Source organism: Lutra lutra, chromosome 7, assembly GCF_902655055.1.
Source record: "Lutra lutra chromosome 7, mLutLut1.2, whole genome shotgun sequence".
Lineage (NCBI taxonomy): Eukaryota > Metazoa > Chordata > Mammalia > Carnivora > Mustelidae > Lutra > Lutra lutra.
Genome location: NC_062284.1, coordinates 54404250 through 54417388, shown reverse-complemented (window position 1 = coordinate 54417388; position 13139 = coordinate 54404250). Strand labels below are relative to the sequence as shown.

The 13139-nt window shown below is 43.6% G+C and overlaps 1 protein-coding gene across 4 annotated transcripts in view; it reads right to left on the bottom strand.

Moving 5' to 3' along the window:
- The window catches only part of LOC125104767 (formin-1-like), a 426092-nt gene that overhangs the window by 134295 nt on the left and 278658 nt on the right, over positions 1 to 13139 (bottom strand). For all 4 annotated transcript variants that reach the window (XM_047737598.1, XM_047737599.1, XM_047737600.1 and 1 more), the window contains 2 exons: positions 3503 to 3564; positions 1445 to 1533 (listed from right to left, as the gene is read on the bottom strand). In XM_047737598.1, the coding sequence (XP_047593554.1) occupies positions 1445 to 1533; positions 3503 to 3564 (151 nt within the window). The remainder of the gene's footprint in view (positions 1 to 1444; positions 1534 to 3502; positions 3565 to 13139) is intronic.

The following is a 13139-nucleotide window of genomic DNA, read 5'->3' as shown; positions in this document are numbered from 1 at the left end:
CCAATCTCAGACTTCCGAGCTCCAGAACTACGAGAAATAAATTTCTGTTGTTTCTAAGTCACCCAGCTTAGGGTACTTTGTTACAGCAACCCAAGCTGACTAAGACAGTCTTCAAATACTCCTGATGGCCTTGTCAGTGTCTAAGTATCCCATTATGAGTCACTTCACGTTCCATCATTAGCTCCTTAGTGGGAATTAATTTATTATTTATTATTAGGAAACATGACCAGGATTGGTCAGGGGCAGGAATTGGTAGGGACGGTAGCTCAAAGTGATGGGCCAGAATGGCAGCAGAACCCCCTTTGCGCTGATTCACAGTATTTTTAGGCTTCATGAACTAACTTGAGGCAGGGTGGGGGTCGGGTAGAGAGTGGTTCCTGGCCTCTCTTCCGTGTGAGAACAATTCATCAAAGGGTCCCAAAATGATCCCGGAGGCTTGCCAGTAACTGAGTAAACCTAGAAATCCCCCACCTAGTCATTTTCTCCAGGCAATCCAAGGGCTGTGGGGCATTCTAGTGGACCCAAGGGCAAGCCATGAAAGTGTTGATATGAGCCACAGAAACTTAGATGTCTCTAGGGCTCACTTGTTGCCCTAAACATTATTGCTTAGTTTTTGCTGTGTTTTCTATCCCCTGCCTCCTCTCCAGGCTGAGGGGAGTGGCCTGAATTGGACACGAATGAAGCATTCAAGGGGGCGACAGACAAAGGATCCCTCTGTCCACTCTGGACCCATTCTACAGCCTCAATCCTGGGCCATGAAAAGGTAGGTGGGGTCCAGGAACTCAGAGCCCCATACACTTATCTGCGGTGTGCAGACCCGAAGAGCCCAGCCAAAGCAAGAGCCACTCCATTCCTCATCAGAGGTCTAGGCTTTCAAAGGCCATGGCTTAACAGCCCAAACTGGAGAGAAACAACTCTAGATGGTGAATAGAGAGAAAAACGAGCAGATGCCAAGAGTAGGAGAAGGTCACCTGTCCATTGGGCAGAGCAGGTGGAGGGATCTGAGGGAAAGCTGGCACGTTCAGGCTGTGTTTACTGGATACAACATTTAGGAAAATCAATTTGAATTCTGTGAGTCTGCCATCATCTTTTTTTAACTGTATCTGGAGAACCTTAAACAGAGCAATGCCTTCTTCCTTCCTCAGCTACCCTTTTGGCCAGAATGTTTAGTCTAGGAGGAATTAACAAGCTGCTAGAACGAGAAAGGGGAACCATGAGGAGTGGGGAGAGGGGTTGAGACATCTTAGATCCAGCAGCACAAATCCCCCGGCTGCGTTTCCTGGCAGTCAGGTCATTCTGCTGCATGCAGTGGGTCACGGGGATGATGGCCCTAAGACTCTGCTCACTGCACGGTTTAGGTGCAATTACTCTGAGCAGGGAGGCAGGGGGACAGGGATCACACTTGTCCTTTGGGCTTAATAGCAAAGAGTTCAAGCGTCCTTACTGCTCAGGCTTGTCCAGCAGCTTCAGTTCTTCTTCTTTGGATGTCTCATAGTACTTCCTTATTTTAACCAGTTCATCCTCTTGGGCTCGCTGGGTTGAAGCAGGAATCAAACAAAGCACAGAAAAAACGAACAATGAGAATCAGTCTAAAGCCACGTACCTCCAAGTGTGGTCTCTGGACCAGCAGCATTGGCATCACCCACCTGCTTCTAGTTAGAAATGCAAATGATTGGCTCTCTCCCGGTCCTAAGAAGCTGGGGGGTGGGTGGGGAGGAGCAGCAAGCCCCCCCAGGGGATTCTGACGCATGCTACCACCAGAGAATCACTGGTCAAAGCCAACGGCCATACCAGGAGACCGCAGGGTGTCCTGGAAGCCAGGATGCTGGATTGCTGCCGAATCCCCTATCTCCTCCCCTGTAAGCAGGTTAGCAGTCAGTTGTCCTCAGTATTTGTTTCCTGACCCTTATAACAGCCCTCCCAACTTACGTATGCTCCTGGCTTTTTCGTTTCTGGTCCCCACTTTCTCTTTCTCTGAATTTTGTTAACACTCATCTCTGCTGCTCCTTTTGGCATTTAGTTACGTTATTTTCTCAATTTACCCAGCCATGGCCACTGCAGGCAGCTCTCCTCTGCTGTGAGCTAACGAGTACTGCCCACGTGCCCAGTCCTGAGCTCACGGCAGCAGCAAGAAGCATCTAGAAGGCACTCTGCCTTTTACAGAGTCCTTCAATGTCAATTACTGTATCTTTGTTTTTCAGATGATTCTACCAAGGCTCAGACCATATACTGGATAAAGGGCCTGACTCAGTGTTTCTCTTTCCCCCATAACACCATGCTGCCCCCCAGGTACACCACAAATGCACTATTAGCTCCCAGTGGCCTGGTATTTGTTTCACCTTCCTATTAACAAAAGCCCTGCTGATGGGACATGAGAAGTTCCCACCCAGTTGTACTAAACAGCTCCTGATAGATATAAAAGATGTGAAAATGTTTAGGGAACTGGCAATTGCATGAGGTTGGATCACTGCACTCTGGGAATTTTCTATAAGGGACATAAGGTCCCAGGAGACATAGAATTGAAATGAATCTTTTTTTTTTTTTTTTTTTTAAACTTGGTGACTGGAAAATACTATAGAGCTCCAGGCAGCTTCCCGGGGAAATACCATAACTTCAATAAAGAGAATCTGGTTCACGGTTTTCAAATTCTAGCAGAGTCAATGAATCAGAAATGTTAACAACCATGGGAATTCTAACTCTCCTGTGTGTTCCTCTCAAGAGAGCCTCCCAATTCTGCTGGTTATTCCACATATAACCTAAATTTAAAGAGCACATTATGTGTCCAGTGCTGTGTATTTTCAAATATATTGTTATTGTTACCTATATCGAATTCTGTTTTAATACAAAAATCAGATAGAGCCCTTTATAAACCCCACTGTACTGATGATCAAACAGGCTGAAGGAATTTAATTGGTTCCAAAGTCACTCAGAGTCAATAATAGAGTGGAACCTCAAATCTAAAATTGTCTGACTCTAAACGCAAAGCACACACCCACCATCTTATACTACTTCCCACATTCAGTGTCATTAGCTCATCTGATCCAAAAGGAATCATCCAAGGTAGCATTAGTATTCCCATTCCTCAGAGGAAGACAGTGGTGTGCCCCAACAGTAAGCCGGTAGTTTAGCTTCGCTCACTCTGACCGTAAGCACAGGGCTGGATTCCACAGCCTAGAAGGGGTCTCCACCTTGAACCACCCACGACGCAGGCAGGCAAAGAGAGCTGCTAACCCAGATACCACAGGGGGTTGGAACCCAGTGCTTTGCTCACGTCTGTTCTTGTTTGAGTGTACATTTATAGAAACTATGCCTGAATCTCTCCCATGCTATGTCAAAATCCTCACGGCCAAAGAGCATGGATGGCTTAGTGATCTGGGGAGGGGGGAGGGTGGGAGGGCAGAAGGAGTCACATATAACCATTTTTTAGACCTTAACATTTTTTTTAATTAGTGAAGATATGAAAATCTGAAAACTCTTGCCTCTGTATGTCTTTGATACTCACATTTTCATATAAAGCTGCCAAGGTCTCCAGATCAACCACAGAGTCATCCACATTGAAAATGGCTGCCAAAGACCCAAAAAGAGAGAGGGAACAAAAAAAGAGAAGAGGTTTGTTTAGACTCCCCCACACTAATGAGCTAGCCACACTCCACGTCTAGCTTCCAGGCAGTAGAACACTGCACTTCCTTATATAAGTTGTGTTTTTCTTTCCTTTCTCCCTTCCTCCCTCCCTCCCTTTCTTTCTTTCTCTTCTTTCTCCCTTTCTTTCTTACTCTCTCTCTCTCTTTCTTTCCTTTTGCACCAGGGGGGATCTGATGAAAGAAACCAAAACGGTTCCTATCACTGGCCTGAGCCTTGGCCGTGCCTGGTTTAATTCCTCAACTTCTGGATCCTCTCTGCAGTTCAATTTAGGCTCCACAGGAAAAGGGTTTGTGCTTTAAAACTAAATCAGTTTGTAGGTTTGAAGCACAATTTTAAATCTTTCTTCCCGGCTGGTAATTGAGGAGATTTAGTACCTAATGCACCAGAACTGACTCTTGCCCATTACCAGGAAGAGAGAAAAAAGACAATGTTGGCAAATTAAATGAATTCAGGCATGTGATTTTAGGCACCTTTCCATGGCCACTGCAAACATCTTGTTTGGATCAAAAAGACAAGAAAAAGCAATAATTGCATCAATGGCAAATTAAGATTATGGAAACCTCCCATGAGATAGTCTTAAGGCAAGTTCTCATGCTCATGGTTTTATTAGGATCCTACTTGTTGTTCTGTATCTTTAGGTCATTTAGCTGTTCATTAATATGATTATGATTTCACCTAGGGAGATTCCTTCCCATATATACTGGGATACAAACATTGAGATTGTAAAGCCTTAATGGATTTGGCAATCAAAGTGTTTGAAATAGGCAGCTCCACATCTTTAAATAATTATTCAAAACTAATAAGGTTTGTTCTCTCAACCCTACCTCCCTTCTCTGACTTTACATTGTGAAATTAACCAGCACGCTAGTAAATTTTCTCCGTGGCAGGCTAATTAATTTTATTAAACCAACCAGTGATATTTAGAATGCCTTAAAATTTTGCTTGTCAACCATTATTCTGTTCATTGGCATTACACCATGGTTTTTGGAGAAGGTAGGGATCAAGGTAAAGGGCAGGTTCTTTTCAAATTGTTTTGTGCCTTCTGTAGCTGAATCATACAAAGCCCCTCATACAATTTTAACAAAGTTAATTAACTGAGCTAAGATCACGTAACTTCACAGGACACCGAGAAATGTACTTAAAATTCCTCCGCGGGCCACCCTAACTTAGGGTTAATTTAGAAAGCTATTCTCAGATATGGGAGAGTGGGGAAAGAAGAGGTTAACGTGCTAGTGACAAAGTCGGCTCAGATGGCACTAAGACAAAGGAAAAATCACACTTCTAAAAAGCCCAATCTGAAATCACAAAAGAAAAATGTAGTTTGAGGGAAGAATGAGAGAATTTGCCCTCTGAGGATGGTTATTTTGTGTGTGGAGATCATAAGAATTCACAAATTTATTAGAAAGATCATGAATTTCTACATGGCTGGTGCTGTAAAAAAAAAAAATTGCCAGGAATAATGCCTCATTTCTGTGAATTCCAATATTCTCCTATAAAAAGGTAAAGGTCTACAAACAGTTACTCAGACAAGTTGTCTTCTGAACTAACCCTACATTGTAGATACTCTATATGAGCTGCAAGTTTGGATGTAACCAAGTGATCTTAACTGATGAGAAAGACAGTGACCTGTGGGTTGTGTTTTTGGTGAGTAAATATTTGGTTTTTTAAAAGCTAATCAGTCTGAGTCCCAGATACATAGTTTGACAGGTTGTATGATCAGCTATTTCTTCTCCAGTGTGCTAGGCAGTTGCAAGGAAACATCTAGAGGATGGGACTGGAGAACAAGTGTGGGCTCTGGGGACATTTATTTATTCATTCACCCAGCCCTTGACTAAATATTTGCTGAATGTGTATTAAGTTCTAGAAACTGTTCTAAAATGCTGTGATTATATAAATCAAACTTGTGTGAGAGGTTCAAAACACTTGATCTCATGAAATTTAGACTCAAGCTGAGGGGACAGGAAAGAAACAAGTAAATGATTTCAGGTAACAAAATGCTGTGAAGGAAGTAGAGAAATGAGCAGCATTAAATAGGATGGTTGATGAAGGCTTCTTTGAGGAGGCAACATTTAAGCTAAGAGCTGAAGAGGTCAGTTCTGTAAATGTCTGGGAGAAGAACTTTCCAGGGAGAGGTAACTGCAAAAGGAAGTTTCTTTGTCTGTTGAGGGAACAAGCTCAAGGTACAGAAAAAGACCAGGATGACTGTCACTCATTATGTGATCCTGGCAAATTCAAGTGCCCGAGCCTCAGCATATCCATAAAATGGGTCTAATATCATGTGCTGAAAATATTAAATGAGGTAATATGTGTGCACGGCATAGCACCTACAGCATGGTATGAAGTCAAAATGGTACCAACGAACGATGACCATTATGATTTTTAAATATACACATGGTCAATGTGTTTTAATGCTTGCTAATGCCCTATCTCCTTTAACACCTGGAAAGAATTAGAGAAAGCAGACTATGGAGTAGTTTGTGTTATAAATGAAACTTTCCAGAATTCATGAGTGTTTCAGATAAGAGTCATTGCTGTTAAACCCATTTGGTCCTTCACAAAACCCTGCTCGAAGCCCAATGTCAGGAAACATTATTAATAGTCAAGGTATATGCACAAAGAGATGTAATGATAGAAAATATTGCCCCAAATGTCTTACAAGAAATACAAGGTACCTTTGGGTCCATTTAGAAAGTCGACCTCATCTGCGTCTCCAGTTTCCATCTTTCCCACCAATCTACCATTTGTTGTACTAACAATATTATTTTTCTAATCCACGGGTCTCAACGTTTTACTTTGATATTTACAATACCTCCTATGTCTTTCCTTTAAATAGCAGGTAAAGTCCAAATGCGTTGGCCTGATGTTTAAGCCCATTCTTTTCTGGTCCCAAGCTATACTTCCAATCTCATCCCCTACCACTTGTACTTCTCCCAGCTACCCTGTGCTCCAGCTTCTTGGGGCAACATAACCATAGCTTCCTCCTTTCCTATACCTCCTCTCCCAGAGCCCAGGGGAGAACCTTCCTGCCCTGGAAGGAACCCCTTGACCATTGGATTCTTAAATCCTCACTATTTTCCTCTTCTGTGGCCCTGCACGTGTATTTTGAACAAGGGAAAAGAGTCTAATGAAGAACCTGTATTACGGTGTGTAGCAGAACAGTTTCCCTCCTCTGTCGGACAGCAGAAGCCCTGCAATCACAGATCATCTCTCTGCATTTTGACAACCCCAGCACCTGGCATAGCTCCTGGGGTGTGACAGGGATAAAAGTGTGTGGATGCAATAGAGGCTACAGGAATCCCCCCAAATGGAGTCCTTCTGTTGGATATCAAGAAAAGTTTCTTGATAAAGAGAGCATGGCGTCTTGGGGGGGAAAAAAAGAAACTTTAAAAAGGGATAGGATTTTGGTAGGTGAAAGTGTTGTCATAGGAGGGGTGTATCTGAATTAGGGTCATTTGCTCATCCCCATTAGTTCCTCGTTTAAAAAGAAAATCAAGATTTAGTCAGTCTAGTTGTATTATCAAGTCCTCAGCCACACCCTCGGTGTAGATGCACAGCTTGCCCTGGATAGTCCATACCAAAAACTGATTCAGCTTCACAAGTAACTTTTCTCACTTTCAAGGAAAAAGTAAGGAAAATAGCTTTCCCTTCATTCTTAACCTCCAGTAATGTTTTGAACAGCAGTATCACGGGCGCCTGGGTGGCCCAATGGGTTAAGCCTCTGCCTTCGGCTCAGGTCATGATCTCAGGGTCCTGGGATCGAGTCCCGCATGGGGCTCTCTGCTCAGCAGGGAGCCTGCTTCCTCCCCTCTCTCTCTCTGCCTGCCTCTCTGCTTACTTGTGATCTCTGTCTGTCAAATAAACAAATAAAATCTTAAAGAAAAACAAAATAAACAGCAGTATTACTTAGAGAGAAAGGTTACGAGTAAAAATTCCGGTTATATTGCTTCAGGCAGACACATGAAACACCCACTTATTAATTACCATTAATCAAGCAAAATTCTTCCCGAGGAAGGACAATCTGTGCATTTGGACCAAGAGCCAGTGAACACCAACTGGAAGGACGTGAGATGTCTCAGATGGAAGAAGCAGATGTGGACAGAGGCTCATGGAAGGTGCAGGCGATGGCGTGTAGTTCACTTTTGGCTTGAAGAGAGCATTCATTCCCCTTTGGAGCAAGACCATAGAATTCTGAATGCCCTGAGGAGGAGTCTCTAACGTGCTCCGTATCCAGCAGGGAGGCACTGAGCAGTTATGAGTAGTAGAGGGAACGGAACAGAGTTATAGTCCATGGGACACGTAGAAATTTGAAAAAAACTGGTTTCAGAAGCTATTCCGGTGAACAAGAGGTAGCAAATACTGTGGAGGGAAGGCACAGGACAGAGGAGCAGGGCACGACAGAGCACTACAGAACAGTATCACTAACCAGCTTGGGGCTGAGGAAGCTGGAGTTGAAACCACATGAGGCTTTGCATCTAGATTTGGAGGAAGGGCTTTGGGCCACCCACAGAAATAGGCAGAGAGCTGGATAGGCCTGTTGATTTTGCCCGAAGGACCTACGGGGAGGAACAGGAGAGAGGAAACCTACTGGTGAGGGAAGAATTAGATAGACAAATTAAGGATCAACACTACGTATTCCACTGAGGTTTTCCCTCTTCCATGTAAGGATCTTAAAAACACAAGTAAAAAAGGAAAATAAAATTCAGAGGTGGAAGAAGCATTATGAAGAGATATGCTGGTTGAGTCCAGGAGCTTAAGGAAATCATTAGAATTCTATTATTTCTCTTCTCCAGAGTTGCCAAGGAAGGTTAGATTACTGACCAAAGGTCTACAAAGTAAAAAGGCAGAGGTAACTAGGACTCTGTGGAGAGCTGTTTTCTGTGTGTACATGATTATGCTTCCTACTCACTGAGAACAGTTTAAGTTCCCACACAGGGTTGGAATCAATACCTGATAATTCTGTTTCCCAAATACTGGCACAGTATCTTAGAGAATTGATTCTTGAAGGCTCTTATCAATCAAACTTATAAGCCTTACATGAACCCATTTAATTATTTAACTGAGGATTACAATATAGAAGAAATCAGTCCTTGATTAAATTATTCTTGGAGTTGCCTGGGATGGGGTAGCTCCCTTCATTTTAAACTTAAAAAAAAAAAAATGTACTCTGTCTTTCTTGTTCTTTCTATCTCTCTCTCTCTCTCTCACACACACACACACACCTTTTATCTTCTAAGTTGGAGAAGCAAATCCTAGCCTACACAATTCTACAGCACACCTCAAAGCCCTGATATTGTAGTTTCAAGCCCTGCTAGCTTTTGTTCCCTTCTGTCTAGGGCTCATTATACTAACATGCCTGCATATGGTGTCAGAAAGGTGAGGTGTCAAATCCACAAAGGGGAGACCCCAACAACTCAGTGCTACTGCACTATCAATCATTGCTGGTGGTTTTTACTTTAATCTCCCCCTTCTCCTTAGTTCTCCCCACTCACACTGTCAGTTCAGTTAGAATACTTCACCTACACCTCACAATATGTCGAAAGGAAATAGACACACGCTGTGAAAAGCTGGTAATTTTATTGGGTTCCTTTACCTTTAAAAATCTGTTACTTGGTCAAGTCTGGTTTCTGGGCCCCCTTTTTTGCAGGGAAATTGAGGCAAACATTTTTATGTGGTCCTCTGGTGCCTGCTCTGTACTCCAAGAATTACATACGCAAGGATCATTAGAGTAGTGTTTCGCCCATTAAGATATAATAACCGTCAGCAGGGACAAAAAGCAGATCAGTATCCCCGATTGAAACTAACAGGCGCACATAAAAATTACATGCCTGCTTCAGGCACAGGCGCGGGGTCAGGGTCTCACACGATAGGGAAATTCCCTCTCCGGGTTGGAGGCGGCTTTTCACAAGACCAAGGCAAGGAGAGAGAACATGCAGGAATTCTCTCAGCCCTCCAGCCATTTTTAACCCTCAACACTTTTCTATCTTCAAGTGCACCATTTGCAAATAAACAAAAAATGACTGTGCTTGCTGTCTGAAGGGCTTCTACTGAGTAAAAAACAAGCAGTTACTTAAAGGAGCTGTTCTTTTCGACCGAAGGAGCACCACTGGGCAAGAGACATGTGGAAGACTGAGGGAGGAAAGGCACACTCCTCAGTCTGTTGGATTAGCCAAAGTCAATCGAACTGTCTGAGGTGCGGCAGATGCCACAGACAGATAGGGCTGGGGTGGTTTGCTAGGCTTGGGCTGTTGTTGATTTTAAAGATTTTATTTACTTATTTGACAGACAGAGATCACAAGTAGGCAGAGAGGCAGGCAGAGAGAGAGGGGGAAGCAGGCTCCCGGCTGAGCAGAGAGCCCGATCCAGGGCTCAATCCCAGGACCCTGGGATCATGACCTGAGGCGAAAGCAGAGGCTCCCAGGTGCTCCGGGCTACTGTTGATTTTAAAAATCACATCTCTGCAGCCCAGTCTATGCCTCCTTGCGTTTCCTTTCTTAAGTTGTTGGCGTGAACATCTTGCAAAAAGTGTGTGTTAAATTAATTATTAAATTGTTTGCAAATGGACTAGATTTATTCTCAGCCCATGAAAGCAAAGATTAATAGGATTATTTGACTCTACTAGTAGAGATTGCTTTCTTAACAATGTTAACTTCCAAATGGCCAATGTAAAACTTGCTATTATGCCCAAATTACTGATATTCTTAGGGCTTCCTTAACATTCAACTTGTAAGGGAAAGATAATGAAATGGGGACGGTATTAAAGAAGGCTTTGGGTTTTTAAAACTCTCTGGTAAGGGGGCACCTGGGTGGCTCAGTGGGTTAAAGCCTCTGCCTTCGGCTCAGGTCATGATCCCAGGGTCCTGGGATCGAGCCCCACATTGGGCTCTCTGCTCGGTGGGGAGGCTACTTCCCTCTCTCTCTCTGCCTGCCTCTCTGCCTACTTGTGATCTGTCTGTCAAATAAATAAATAAAAATCTAAAACAAAAACAAACAAACAAAAAAAAACACTCTCTGGTAAGGAGCCTGGGTAGCTCAGTTGGTTAAACATATGCCTTCAGCTCGGGTCATGATCTCAGGGTCCAGGGATCGAGTCCCGCCTCGGGCTCCCTGCTCAGTGGGGAGTCTGCTTCTCTTTCTCCCTCTATCCTCCACTCATGTTCTCTCTCTCTCAAAAATAAATAAAATCTTTAAAAAAAAAAAGAACAAAACTCTCAGGTAACCTACCCCTTAACACTCCCACAGAGCAACTACCTTGACCTCTACCAAGGAAAGTGCAAGGATGTGAGGTCATGGAATGAGACAGAAGTAGAATCGGAGAGCTGAGGAAAGGCACAGCAGGAACATTTCCCCACAGGCTCACCTCATAACGATGGGGCCATCACTGAGAGGGATGACCAATTTATGATAAAACTGGGCATGAATGGAAAGAAGAGGGCCTGGCAGGGAGAAGGGTGGGTTGGGGGAGAGCCTACCTCCACTGAGATCTCTGGAACTAGGTCTGTTCGCCATTGTCAATATGCCTTCCTCTTCCCATTACAGGTCCCACTACGCCCTGCCTCTAGCACCAGGCACACCTGTGCAGATAGAGGTAAGCACAAAGCCTAGCTCTACCCAGACGAAATGCTAAGGACACCAATTATTAAAGCAGCTTGAAATAATCTCTGTCTACTACACCAGAGGGTGGGTCTCGTAGGCAGACCTTACTGGGGATGAATACTTAATTAATTAATTGCCGCATATACTGGGCAATTTGTTTTGTTAAGTAAGTATTTTACATTTACTTGCTGGAGATGGGTGCTATTGCTGTCCCTAGTTTTACAGATGATGAAATCAAGGCATGAAGCCCCACAACTGGATTTCCTGAGCTGAGCTCCATAATCAAATTACTGGGCTATGATTGCACTTCTTTTTTTTTTTTTTTTTTTTAAAAAGATTTATTTATGAGAGAGAGAGAGAATGAGCACATGCCTGTGAGTGGGGGACGGGGCAGAGGGGGAGAATCTCAAGCAGACTCCCCTCTGAGAGAGGAGCAGAAGGCACAGGGCTCAATCCCAGGACCCATGAGATCATGACCTGAGCCAAAGCCAAGAGTCGGGCACTCAATGGACTGAGCCACCCAGGTGCCCAGATTGCACTTCTTTGATCCTTTGTAAGTGTTAAGCTATGAATGATCACTCCACCTAAAATCCTCACCCTCTTAAAAAAACAAACAAAAAAATCAGTGAACCAGCTACACACAACAGCCTATATTGGCACTTGTCTCTAAATGGCATTGCACGCTTTTTATGGTAATCAGCAGCCTCCTCATGGGAACCATACATAGCCCATGCTACAAAAATTTCATTTGCATATTATGCACACCCATAGCCTCGCCATTATTTATCACTAATAATTCAATTCTCATATGCTACCTCAATATGCATAATAAAACAATCCCAATTTTAATCTTTGCCAGTTATTTGCAGTTATTCAAAATAAACATGATTGCAGTTAAAATCACAGCAAGAAGAATTTCTAAAAAATAGAAATGTGGAAACTGAAAAGGCATCGTCTTAGAAGAAAATATAAATATAGGGTGTCTGGGTGGCTCAGTCAGTTGGGCATCTGCCTTCTGCTCAGGTCATAATCCGGGGGTCCTGGGATAGAGTCCCACATTGGGCTCCCTGATCAGCGGGGAGTCTGCTTCTCCCTCTGCTCCTGTCTGCTGCTCCCCTGCCTAGTGCTCTCTGTCACATAAATAAAATCTTAAAAAAAAAAAAAGAAAATGTAAAATATAAAAAGAAAATAAACTCTAGAGTAATATAAAGTCAAATTTTCTTGGAAAAATATGAGTAAGTGCAATTTTATACTACATCCCAGAATAGACTGAAAAGGGAAGCAAAGGCACAGAGCATGAAGAAACAAACAAAAGTTGCCTCCGGATCCATTAAACACATGAACGATCAAGGGACCATGTGTACAGTCTTCCCTACATTGCCAAATGCCTGCTAGTGTGGCATGTTAGTTGGTGCGGACCTTAATTTAGGCTGTGATGGAAACAGGAGGCAAGTGTGAGTGACACAGTGAGCAGGAGCTTGTTGGGTGGTGGAAGACACAACAGTCGTGAAAGGGACACTTATCTAATCTGTTCCAATCACTCAATCGTATAAAGCAAAACTCCCAATTCTCACCCAAGTTCGGGCATGTACTATGCCGCAAGGTGCCCACCATGCCATTTTATAGGTGCAATTAAAATTGTCCATGGTTCAAACCTCAAAGAAGGGCACAGGCAGGGAATTCACAAAACCTCCCCTCCGTCAGCCCCTCTATTCTCTGTAGGGCAGTGGAATGAGAAAGAGTTTGGGCTAAGCTGCTTCTGTTCTTCCATTAGTTCTGGTTCTTTTAAGCCAAAATTACATTCCAGGCAGATTGGATGGTCTCAGCCAGTTGCCTGAAGGTAAAGTACAAAGACTTACCACCGTCTGCTTTCTGGACTCAGCCCGGGGGGTGAAGGAATGTAC